General features: G+C 45.0%; 1 protein-coding gene across 1 annotated transcript; it reads left to right on the top strand.

Annotated features, from left to right (window-relative positions):
- The first annotated feature begins 515 nt into the window (after nt 1–515).
- LOC129328867 (zinc finger protein RFP-like) lies at nt 516–12,003 on the top strand. The gene is made up of 9 exons (XM_054978178.1): nt 516–631; nt 2,987–3,416; nt 4,476–4,571; nt 6,016–6,243; nt 6,429–6,451; nt 6,685–6,800; nt 8,376–8,411; nt 8,654–8,692; nt 9,724–12,003. The coding sequence occupies exons 2-9, from the start codon at nt 3,003–3,005 to the stop codon at nt 10,263–10,265; spliced, it is 1,494 nt and encodes a 497-aa protein (XP_054834153.1). The 5' UTR covers nt 516–631; nt 2,987–3,002; the 3' UTR covers nt 10,266–12,003.
- Nucleotides 12,004–12,243: the final 240 nt, after the last annotated feature.

Here is a 12,243-nt window from a genome sequence, read left to right on the forward strand (position 1 = left end):
GGCTGCCAAAAAAAAAATCTGCAGCCACACCTGCTCCCACTCTTGGAAATTTTCTCCTTTTGGTGAATCCTTTAAAAAAAAAAAACTCTACTGCTGGACGGTTGTTTCTGGATTTTTTTCTGTGAACCACCCATGCAGCTTCCTACCGGTGTGGAAGAGGGCTTATTGTTGATATGGGGAGGCCCAAAGGTCAGATTTCCCCTTTGCCATGAAACATAATTGCAACGGCGAGCCAGTCTATCTCACTGTGTGTGAGGGTAAAATGTTGGAGAATCATACATGTAAAAGCTCAAAATAAATACCCACCGACACACACGGAAAGCAAAGACGTAATATGCGCGTATGGATAATATTTTAACAGTCCAAAGGCAGCGGCCGTCATTCCCACTGCGCCTCCCCCAGTCAGTCGAAAACCGAAGGTCCTTCGGTTTCGTTTCTGTCGACGGCTATTTGTAAACAGGGGAAGCGAAAGAGGAAGCTTAATCCTCCTCCTCCCACCTCTCCTGTTGCTTGGAGGGAAGAAATCCTCTTCCTGCTAACAACTTCAACGCGGGAGCACCAGACATCTGCAAAGAACCTAATTTCGGAAGGCTTTAAAAAACAATAACTTTTGGGAACAACGCTCAATAAGGTATGTCTTTCGTTTAATTGGGAGCAACGGAGCGGGCGCGATGGGACTGAAGGTGAACGGGCAGCGCGCAAAGCTTTCCTCGTTCCTTTTTTCCATTCAAGTTGTCCAGTGGAGCGGGAAGTCTGAATAAGTAGATCGAAAGATTATTTTCAGTGTGCTGAACCTTTCATTAACACCCTCCTCCCGTTTCGAGGCTACAGGATGTAGCCGAGCCACCGTCGCTGGGAAAAGGTGGTGATGAAAAGGCGTTCAGCGTTCACACGAGCTTATATCCGCTGCACAGGACAAGGGAAGATTGGGATGGGGCGGGGGCAAAAGCCAAGATTGTTCGCGAGTGATTTGACTTCAGATACAGAGAAAGGGTAGAGCTCTTGCATGGCTTTTGGAAGGAACCCCCCCCCCCCCCTTGGCTTAACCTGAATACGTCAAACTGCCTAATACCAAGGCAGACTGCTGATCCGTCTAGCCCTGAAGGGCTCGGGAAGCAGCCTGGTTCTTTGGCAAGGGGCTTCCTGGGCCTGCTTTTCGCCTGAGAGGTGGTGAGGATTGAACCTGCTACTGCACGCTGCTGGGATGCCTCTTATCGCTGAGCAGGGGCTCTCCTGAGCTGGGTCGATCTGAATCAGTACATTACCTGCACTGATTCAGTTCCTTTCCAAGGTAGGTTTGCAGCTGCTCTGCAATTACGGCATTGGGTGCCAACTTCCAGCTGAGAAAATCCTGGAGATCTGGAGCAGAGCCTGAGGAAGGAGGAGTTCGCAGAGGGGAGGGAGCTCAGTGGGGGAAGTGATGCCACAGAGTCTGTCCACTGTACTGGTTAGAGTGTCAGACCTAGGATTTAGGAGACCGGGGTTCACTCTGGTTGGGCTTTTAGCAAGTGTCAACCCTTCTGTCATGAAAGAGTTCAACTGATTTTTATGTTTAGCTAGAGATAGCTAGTTTGCAGAGGACCATTTAGATGTCCCGTAGTTCTTTCTGCCATAGAAAAGGGGCTTAATGAATGACCTAAGATTAACTATTGGGTGATCAGTTTTATTAACATTGGTTGTTGTGGGTTTTCCGGGCTGTATTGCCGTGGTCTTGGCATTGTAGTTCCTGACGTTTCGCCAGCAGCCGTGGCTGGCATCTTCAGAGGTGTAGCACCAAAAGACAGAGATCTCTCAGTGTCACAGTGTGGAAAAGGAATGTTTATTAACATTCCTGCACATTCTCAGGGATCAATTTGCCAGAGTCCAGTGTTGCAGTTAGACTGGGGAGATGTAGAGATGGTGAGCCAGTCTCTTCTAATTGGAAACAGTATGATCCGATACTCTTTGTGCAGTTACAATGCTAAAAAATGAAAGTAATTATTTTCTTCAGCAGTGTATATTATTTGTGGTACATTGATTACTATGTAATAAAAACTTTGTTTATACAACTATCTTTTTAGGAGCGGTCGTTTCAAATTCTGTCATCTTATATGTATAACAAATCGTCCTACATTCAGGGTTGTCTTCCTTATGAGTAAATGCAGTATTATCCCTGGAAACCCTGCATTAGTTTCATGAATCGATATAAGCTTGACGGGACAAAAATATACCTCCATTAGAATTACACACTACCTAGAATTACATAAACAAACATACACTGTAAAAGTTTCCTGGAGGTACACCTAATGAAACAGAAAAGTCTTCACTCACTGCTGGAAGACGGTGACGATAGGAGTCACACGGGAATCTCCCATAGGAGGGAATTCCAAAGATTCAGTGCCACAACTGAAAAGGCCCTGCCATGGGTTGCCACCCATCTAGCCTCAAATGGCAGGAGCACTTATGGCAGGCCTCTGAAGATGACTCAAAAATCCCAAGCTTTATGCAGGCTTATACGTCTCTATTTATGGTGAGGAGGAGGAAGAGGTGACCAGGGTTCAGTAAGTAGTGCCCAACACATCCGCAGGGATCTCCCCCAAGGCTAGTTTTGCCCTCAGCCCTTTCTGCTGCACCACTCTGGCACTGAAGCTTTCCTTCCTCTGGGGCTTCTCTTGCGCCTTTATAGTCTGGCATGGACGGGGTGGCTTCGGCCCAGCGGGAGAGGAACCACTTTCAGCCCAATAGTGTTTGCTTCCAGTTGGAAGCATGGTGATGACATCTGGCTCCCATGAGACCTCCACACACCTCACAACAACCACTTGTTCTGAATTTCACTTCAGTCACGGGCAGTTTCTCCTCATGCCTTTTGTCTTCCTACAGATTACTGCTTAGTGAGTGTTGTCCTTCATCCCCCCAAAGAAACTTTATCCTGATGCACTTGCAGTCAAAGAAAACCACAGGCCCTGTTGGAAATCAAAATAACATTAAGGTTGTCTTTACATTTCAGGGAGAAAGAAGAAGCAATGGCAGCCGAAAGTATTGTCAAGCAGTTCTGTGAGGAAACAACTTGTTCCGTGTGCCTGGAACACTTCAAAGAGCCAGTGACAGTTGAATGTGGGCACAATTTCTGCCAGGCCTGCATCACCCAGTGCTGGGAGGAGATGGACACAGGAGCTTCTTGCCCTCAGTGCAGAGAAATGTTCCAGCAAAAAACTCTCAGGCCAAACTGGCAGCTGGCAAACCTTGTGGAACTTGTCAAGAAACTTCAGCAAGGAAAAGAAGCAGAGGGGAAGTGGAGAATGTGCGAGCGGCACCAGGAGCCCCTGAAACTCTTCTGCAATGATGATCAAGCCCCCATCTGTATGGTGTGTGACAGATCCATGGAGCACCGAAATCACAGAGTCCTCCCTATAGAGGAGGCTTTCCTAGAGTATAAGGTAGGAAAGGGTTACACTGGATGGCTATCTGGAACTGTAAAAACAGTTTAGAACATTCTAGAACATTTAGAACATTAGAATGTCTTGATACTAATTCACTTGGAAACAGATGGAAGAGAGGCTGTTTCCTACCATTTTGTCCCCACCCCTCTGGAAAGGATGCAGTGTGTTCAGTCCTGAAACCACAGAGATGCTCTGCACATCTCTACACTCCCCTCCATATTTGAGCAATTGTGTATACACACACACTCATACATGCATGCGCTTACGTAAGTGCCATGTCACATGCAGGCAGATTGCCCATACTTCACATGGGCCGCATGTGCACAAGGTTGACAGAGGAGATGGGGCAGAAGGCAGGAAAAAGTCCTTTCCCCTTTTCCACTCACAAACGCAAGGTGATCCTCTCCCACCTGTCTTTCTTTCCTTTGCCTCACTCCCCTCAACCCCCTGTATTCCTTCCCAATCTTTTCCATGGTATCAGCAGAAAAGAGCAGCAGAGATGGCAGGCACACCATGCTCAGAAAGTCTGCAGTACTTGGTGCTGGAGCTAGAGATCTGCTGAGTGTGCAAAGCCCAATCCATCCTTCCCCATATCAGCCCTCAACAGATACTGCCTGGGCATCCATTGGGCTGTGCGCATAGAACCCCCTCCACCCTCCTTTTCTGCCATATCACGTTTGGGAACTGTCTCTTGTTCTCTATTGTCCGCCTTCTGGCTTTGGTTATTGACCAGAAGATTGAGCCAAGGCTAGAATAAGATACAGATGGCAGCTTTCTTTAAATTTGTCTCATGGCTCCATCTCTTAACTCAGCATATCTGAGATGTGGCTTTTCATTAATGTTCTTGTTACATGTTTTCATAATATCACCAATTCAAGGGTGAGGAGTCACAGAGAAGCCTCTTGTTTTTCCTCAAGATTTTTTAACAAATTACAAGAAGCCCTAAAAGCCAAGCTGCTTTCATTCCTTCATATTCAAATCAGGTATGGCTTTATGCAGACATTTATGGCGAGTGTTGGGACTTCCCCAGAGCAACAGCCTTTTGTGTTTCTGCAGAAAGAGGTCCTGGTTCAGCTTCAGTCTCTGGAGCAAGAGAGAGAAAAGCTTCTGGAACAGAAAGTGGCGGAGAACCAGAGAAGCCAGAAATTTTTGGTAAGTGTCAAGTGTCGTGTGTTGGGGTTGGATGCAACATAATGCATATAGGATTGGCAGATAAGGTTGGAAAGGTTCTAATTGTGTACATAGTTCTTGACAGGTGGTTTAAAAGGTAAGAATATTGGCTGCAAGGGGGGAAGGGGTGTGTGCGTGCACGCGCATGCATGCAAAGTGGAGTAGAATAACTTGGAGAGAAAGAGAGAACCAACGAGAGAGAGAGAGAGAGAGCTGGGAGTGAAGTGTTCTAAACAGATGAGAGGATGTATTGAGAGGGAGATATGGAGGGAGGCTAAGAAAGAAAGGCAGTTTGTTTTAGATCTTTTTAGGTGGAGCTAGTTAGGGTTTTTACAGGTGTCAAGGAAAGGATGATATTCGTGATAAGAAGCAGAGAAGTTAGGTTTATGGTGTGTGTTGAATTCAACATGTTTCTTAAAATAAAGTTTGTTTTTATTCATTTCATCTTCTAAACTCCATGTCCTCAGCAGTTCTCCTCTGTCCTTGACGGTTCTGCTGAGACCTAAGATTAAAGGTTTCAGGGAAAATACTCACATTATTTGGGCTTAGTTACCAAAAGATGATTTAATTGACTGGATCCGGTATGATCCTGTTGGGGGAGATGTTTGTGGAAATTAAGAGACAATGGGAAACAGATGGCACTTCAGTGAACAAAGTTCCCAGTGGTTATTACAGGTAATACTGGTAATGATATGAAGAATATTCTATGTAGATAACATGAAGTGTATTCTATCAAGTTCAAGTTACGAATTAAGCAAAACATTAACAGTGCAGCAAGAACACTGAAAAGGAGATTTGTGTAGTATTTGCTTTATTTTCAAATGGGCAAGTAGAGCAGAGGATTCTACCTATAGAGGCACTCCCACAGGGCAGCAGATTGCCTCCCCCACATCAGTTTCCCAGCAAGATGGAGAGATTCTGCTTCAGCCAACTTGCCAACATAGCCTGTCTGTCTCCCCTCACCTAAAAACTGCTATTCCTTCACACAGAAAGGCCCATGACTGACCTTTAGCTGAAGGTTGGGCATTTCCCTCCATTCTTGCTAGCTAGTTGGCCGAAGCTGTCAAGAAACAAGACCAAATATCTATATTCCTTTTGCCATGTAGGAGAGAGAGAGTCACAATCATCAGACACCGGGACAGCACCAGTCGGAAATTCCTTGGTAGTTGCTGGCAATTTCCATGCAACTCTCAAAGACATTTTTATTTTATTTGACACCCCCATTTCCAATGAGTAAACAGTAGATTGTTTCTGAAAAAGTCAAATGGATTGAATCAGATCCAGTGTGTGTGTCTGTCTTGAAAGGATAGCAGCTAAGAATTCAGTGGGAGGTGTCCTCTTTCTCGTAGTTGGTTATATGTCAGATTAATTTACTGTTCCAGTTTTGGGATCCCCCCACCACCCCATTTCTGTGTGCTTCTTATAGGCACAATTGGAAGAAGAGAAACAGAAGACCAAGTCAGCCTTTCAAAGGATGCACAATTTTCTTGAACAACAAGAGCACCTGAGACTGTCTCAGCTGAAAGAGCTGGAAGAAGAGATGGAGAAGGACAAAGAAAACCTCTCCAGATTATCTGAGGAAATCTCTGATCTAAATCACCTGATCAAAGAGATGGAGGGGAAATTGCAGCAGCCTGAAAACAAATTTATGCAGGTGAGAAATTGAAATTCTTGCCATGGGAAAGGCTGCAGTTAATCAGAATAGGAGTGAAGAAGTTCTGATCTGGGAAATGTTAGTTGGTTCTCCTAGAAGCAGGGGAGGGGGAGGAAGAATGGATCAAAGAAGCCCTGTCAGTTCTCTGTGAAGCTGAGACCCATTTCTCTCCCTCTCTCTTCCAGGATCCCAAAACTATATTGAGCAGGTATGTGACTCTATCTCATGCCCCAGAGTCTGTGCACAGACAGCCTTTCCTTTCACTAGAATCCCTTTCAGTCCTAAGGGGGTGGAATACTCCAGAGGAGGGTTTCCTCACCAGAAGATAGAAATTTATTTGAAGAGCTCCAGCCTTTAAGTGAGTCACGGGGGTGCATTTTTTTGTGAATGGATCTGCTTTAGCATAAAGGCCCATTCAGGCTTCACTCTTGTGCCCTCCAGATATGAGAAGAAGCCAAAAAGGCAGCGATTGGAACTTCCTCCAAGACTGGAACAGACTATCAGGATTTGCTGGGAGCAAACTGCTGGGTTACAGAAGGCTCTGGAAGAATGTGAAGGTACTGAGTGGGCAGAATATAGATCTTCAAATGATCTCCTTCTAGGCTACTTGTGAGTTTCTTTTCGGAGAGTTTCTTTCTGCTCCTGGTTAGTCAGGATTCCTGAACTAGGGCTGAGTCAAAATCTGGAGCACTTTAACAAATACTTTCTTCTTTTCAGAAAGTAAGTTCTTTTTTGTACCTCCTGTAAACTTTCTATTAGAGACATTCAGACATATGGGCCCCATTGAAAAATCTGCTAGGATCAGCACTGCGGGGGAAGGAGGCTCCATGCAGGGAAAATCTGGGTGTTGTCACTTAGGTTGGGGTGGCACCAGTGAGGGCTGCTGGTCCCCAGGATGGGGCAGCGGGAAGCTTGGGGGCCATTTGGGCATTTGGCTGTAGTTTGGACACCCCTGCTCCATAGTGTCACGGGAGGAAAGACAATGGAAGTTGTCATGGGTAGTGATGGGTTTACAAGCACATGTATTGTGGGTGGAGGGAGTGCTTTGGCACAAGATCTCATGAGACAACTTCATGGGACTTCTGGGTTGCTAAGGTAACCCTAGGCAACAATGCTGAGGCCCTACTTTCCTAGATTGAGGCGCAGATGGGCAAATAGAGCTTGACATTGTAGCATGATAAAGTCGGCTGGTGGAGCCTCACTGGAAGAGCCCTGGCCATTCCATCCTGGATGGCTGATTCTACAGCCTGGAGAAAAAACATCGACATCCTTCTGATATGCTGCTACTATTGGGCAATCTGGGTTTGGCAGTCTTTTGACACCCAGATCACAAGCTTGCATTGGGTAATGGCTCTTTGGCACATGTGGGGAAGAGCCTGAAAAGGCACTGCCTCTTTTGTGCGCGTGCGCATAGAATCCCACCTCCTCCTGTCATCTCCAGTCTGCATTTACCTAAGCAACCTTTTCCCCATGCTTTTTATTTCTTAGCCGGTATCCTAGTTCTCTACTGTGTTTACTCTGGAGTTGTGCTGTGTAGTGATAAAATTAGTTCAGATGGATTAACTTTATTCCTAACAAACTGCCTCTGACCTCTAGCTCGTGCTACTGAAAGTAAACCTTGGGGCAGCTGTATCCCTAGGCTGTTGCTAGTAAGGGGAATTCCGCAGCATGCAGGCAGATATCCAGGGGTGGTGGCAAGCTACCAAAGGGTGACTCTAGTGACTCAGTGGTTGGAGAGAAATAGTTAACAGCTTTCTACCCCAGTCTCCTGGCCAGGGCTGTGTGCCAGTGAGAGAATCTCGCTGGGCAGTTGGGAAGAAATGTTATACTCCTACATTGCCTAGATAGTTGTAAGGTGCATTCAGAGGTTATTAAGCATCAGGAAACCCACCAGGCACTCAATACTTTGTGAAGGGTACGAAGTCCTTCTTAGAGTTCCAAACTGTCTCTCCAAGGCAAGGGCCATGGTGGAGTTTTGTGTTGCCTTAGCAACTGAAAATGGCACCCAAGTGAGAGCAATTTTGATCTGGTATGTGAAGTGATATGTTGCTACATGGATGACGTCTGAGTAACCTCACTTCCTTTTTTTCTTTATAACTCTGTATATTTTATGTTTTTTCCCCACATAACAGAGTCTCTGAAGGAAGCACTGCAGGTGCTGAGAAAAGGTAACTGTGTTCCTGGAAACTAAGGAGATGGCAGCTCCTCATAAGAAATTTAGGTTCAACTGAAACCTCTTTTTCAAATATTCAGGCATGCTGCATTAGACAGATGCCTCAGCTCAACAAGAGAGGGAGTTTTCCCTGCCATGAACTTGAACAATAACTACACTATCCAGGGAAGAGGAGCTGGGGAGTGCTTCATTTTTTTCATAATTCTGAATATATTTTATTTTTTCTTTCCATAACAGTCTCTCTTAAGGATGCACTGGTTCAGGCGTGGAGAAAAGGTAATCCTCTACCTGAAACTAAGAATTGGGCAACTCCTCATAAGAGAAAACTGTTGAACTCTTATTGAATATTCAGTCACACTGCATTGGGCGGAGGCCTCAGTTCAATTGGAGAGACAGTTTTCCCTGCCACAAGACTTGAACAGGAACTAGACTATCCAGGAACGAAGGAATGGGGTGGGTAATTGGAGGGGCTGGGAGGTAGATGAGATCTAGTGTAGTGGCTGAGGGTCAAAGAAGAGATTTCTTGTGGGGTTTTCAAAGGTAAAGAGCAGCTGTGACAGGTGGATAGGTTATGACTGGGAGGATGGTAGGGAAGAGTGGGCTTAACTCTTCTTTCTGCCTCCTCCATTATCCTGTTTTCTCAACCCTGCTGGCCCCTCTGAGATACATGGTGCCCACATATTTGATCAGAGGGGTAAATAATAGCTCAAGCGGGGACAGTTTGAATGGGGAACATCTCACTTGCACTAACAGCTACGTGCCTCTATGATACAGCCTCAGTCCAAAGGGGAGGGAACTCTGGCTCCTTTCCTTCAGAAAAGTGTCTCTAATAGACTCATTCTGGATTTCAGTGTTGTGTCTACTTGGATTCTGAGACTGTGGGATGAGTTGTGAATTCTCCTGCTCAGGATGGTTCTTGGCAAACCGTTCTTCCTTTAGCAACTTCCTCAGCTACAAAATATGGCTGTTGCTGTCAGCCTGCTCTGCAGTCCAGAAGGAAAGATTACTAACATATTATCTGAAATGCTCAGGCCACTCTAAAGTGCTAAATGTTTGATGTTCTGATCATGGGCCTTTCTTTTGATGTGGAGCTGGAATGACTAAGCTGCTCTTTCCTCATTCAACTCTGTGTTTGCTCTCTGTATTAGAGATGTATGCTGCAAAATATCCCATTCACTAGTCCCTATGTGCTTTTTCTACTTTCGGAGCCTCCATTAAGGAGGTTTTCTGGATTGCTCTTTAGCAGCTGATGGTGACCTTTCCCTGACAGCATTCTCTAAGAAGCTTCTTCTTTCCCTTTCCCACAGTGAATGTGACTCTGGATCCAGACACAGCACATCCCTACCTCGTTCTGTCTAAGGATCTGAAGAGTGTGACATGGGGACAGACAGGACAATACCTGCCCAACAACCCTGCTAGATTTGATACCCTACAGAGTGTGCTGGGCCGTGAGAAATTCACCTCAGGAAGACACTCCTGGGAAGTGGAAGTGGGGAATGGACAGGCACTCTGGGGTGTGGGTGTTGCTAGAGAGTCTGTCAAGAGAAAGGGAAATATCACCCATAATCCTGATGAAGGATACTGGATAGTGAAGACAGCAAAAAGGTATGACCGTTATTATGATCCTCCATGCTGGAAGATGACTGCATTGACTTCCTCTCAGCCAATTATTTTGTCTGATGTCATTCCCCAAAAGATACGGGTGTCCCTGGACTATGAAGAGGGTCATGTGGAGTTTTTTGTTGCAGATACAAACAAAAGGCTCTTCGGGTTCCCTTCGTCCTCATTCTGTGGGGTTGTACTCCATCCCTATTTCTTCATTGCAGAACCAAACACTTTGAAGTGCTGAACCCCAAGGAGAGTGGTTGCCATGATGGGTTCCACAACCCTGGACATAAAGTGACATTTAATCAGTTTCTCTGTATCTGCTGAAGAAACCGGGAAGGATCTACCATCTTAATGGGTTTCTGGTCGATAGACCACAGAATCTTTCACTCATGGGGTAAGAGGGGTGCCAGTGTATAGAGATAGCTGTGCTAATTCACCTCTCCTGCCTTTAAATTTTCCTCATGACAGGTGGAAATACAGGTTTTTTTAATTAGGCTGGCAAAGATATTGTGCCAGAAATGATATGCCTGTATTTAAACTATCACATTTATCCTCTGGTATGTTTGTGCATTTTAAAAAAATAATACCATGATTATTTCCAAATACTTACTCAATGGGCAGGGTGTAACTATCTGTTTTGTATTTAGATACATGTTCCTATATCATTCTACCACCTTGCTTCACACTTCAGTGCTTCCGTTATCTGCAGTCAGGAATTTGTATTGACAGCTGTGTGACATTCTAGGCAAGAGCTTGGATCCCACAGAAAATTTCCACAGATGGAAGGGAATTCCGTCACTTGAGTGGGCCTTGTTGGCTGTACCCCCCCCCTTTCCACTGCAGCTCTAAATGTCCTCTAAAATGCTGTTTCCAGTAGACAGCCCCACTCCCAGGAATAGTCTGAAAGTGGGAAGAGTCAAAGGCTGGAAGAAGAAATACCCACCAGTTTACTTCTGTGGAAATCTTCAGGATACAGCCCAAAGAGTTTATGCTCCTGAAATATCAGACCTGAAAAAGGGGGGTGGGGGGAGTAAAAGAAGCAGGGTCTTGTTAACATATTGCTTTCTTTTATACATAAATGTAGTACTTGGAAATTATTTGACTGGCAATTTTTTCTAACGGGATATAAAATCTCCTTTGGAACTGTTATCTCTCACAAATTGTCTTCCTGTTGTGTCTGTCGAGGGGACAGAGCATTTCCCCCCAGAGGGGATTGTTCAGGGCCTCCTCAAGGTATTCTGCCATCTCATGTACTGCAGGATCTGCTGCCTCCCACAGGGCACATCGGGATGCACTTCCCACAGCTGTCTTGCCTCCCTCTGGGAAAGGCAGCATCCTTTCTGGTTGAGACTGAGCCAATAGAAACCGTTAATGTGATATTCCCTAATCGGAACAATTCTTGTTCTGTCTTTGACATAAAATACTCACAGCGTAGGCCTCCCTGTCTTGATGATGTGGTGCTTTCTTTCAAAAATGCTTGCATTGCTGTCCCATGATCCCCAGGGAGAGGATGAACCCAAAAGTTACTGTCATTGCCACTGCAGATCACCTTGCGCCTATGCAAAAGTGGCACCATTTTCTCCCCACCCCCTCACAAAAATATGCGGCTTGGGTAGTGAACCAGCACTGGATTGACTGGAGCAGAATTCTGCTTTCTGATCTTACCAAATTGTATAAAAAAATTTAAACATTAACTTTTCTGGGTTTCACAAGAAAAACTTTGGGGGTTGGGTTTTGCTGTTAGTATATTTTGGTTTAGGAGGTGTGCATTCAAATAGAAATGTTATGAAATCCTGAGTTAAATGAACAAAAATAGCCCTACAGTTGCACAGGATACTGACCAGGGGTCTTTCTGGATGTGGAGGGGTGCTTTAAATATATTGTATCAGTCCTTTTCCCTTCGTGCCACTCAAAAATACATCAGGTGGCTTGCAAATATAAAAGACTCAAATATAATTTTGTTGAAGCTCTTTCAAAGCTTTCAAAGATTCTGATAGCATCAATACATTAAAATTGGAGAAAAGCTTTAATTTTATCTGTGTGCACACACAAACACACACCTAGTCTATAGGAGCATTATGAGTTTTCTATACTCTAAAGTTGTGAAAGTTGGACAGCGATATAAACTGACAGAAAGAAAATTGATTCATTTGAAATGTGGTGCTGGAGGAGAGTTGCGGATGCCATGGACAGCCAAAAAGACAAATAAGTGCGTACGA

Source organism: Eublepharis macularius, chromosome 4 (assembly GCF_028583425.1).
Source record: "Eublepharis macularius isolate TG4126 chromosome 4, MPM_Emac_v1.0, whole genome shotgun sequence".
Taxonomy (NCBI): domain Eukaryota; kingdom Metazoa; phylum Chordata; class Lepidosauria; order Squamata; family Eublepharidae; genus Eublepharis; species Eublepharis macularius.

Excerpts from the sequence above, each read along its gene's own strand:
- LOC129328867 (XM_054978178.1), top strand. The coding sequence starts at position 3,003 with ATGGCAGCCGAAAGTATTGTCAAGCAGTTCTGTGAGGAAACAACTTGT. Across the intron at positions 6,801-8,375 it reads GGCTCTGGAAGAATGTGAAG|AGTCTCTGAAGGAAGCACTG; the intron begins GTACTGAGTGGG and ends CCCACATAACAG. Across the intron at positions 8,693-9,723 it reads GGTTCAGGCGTGGAGAAAAG|TGAATGTGACTCTGGATCCA; the intron begins GTAATCCTCTAC and ends CCTTTCCCACAG.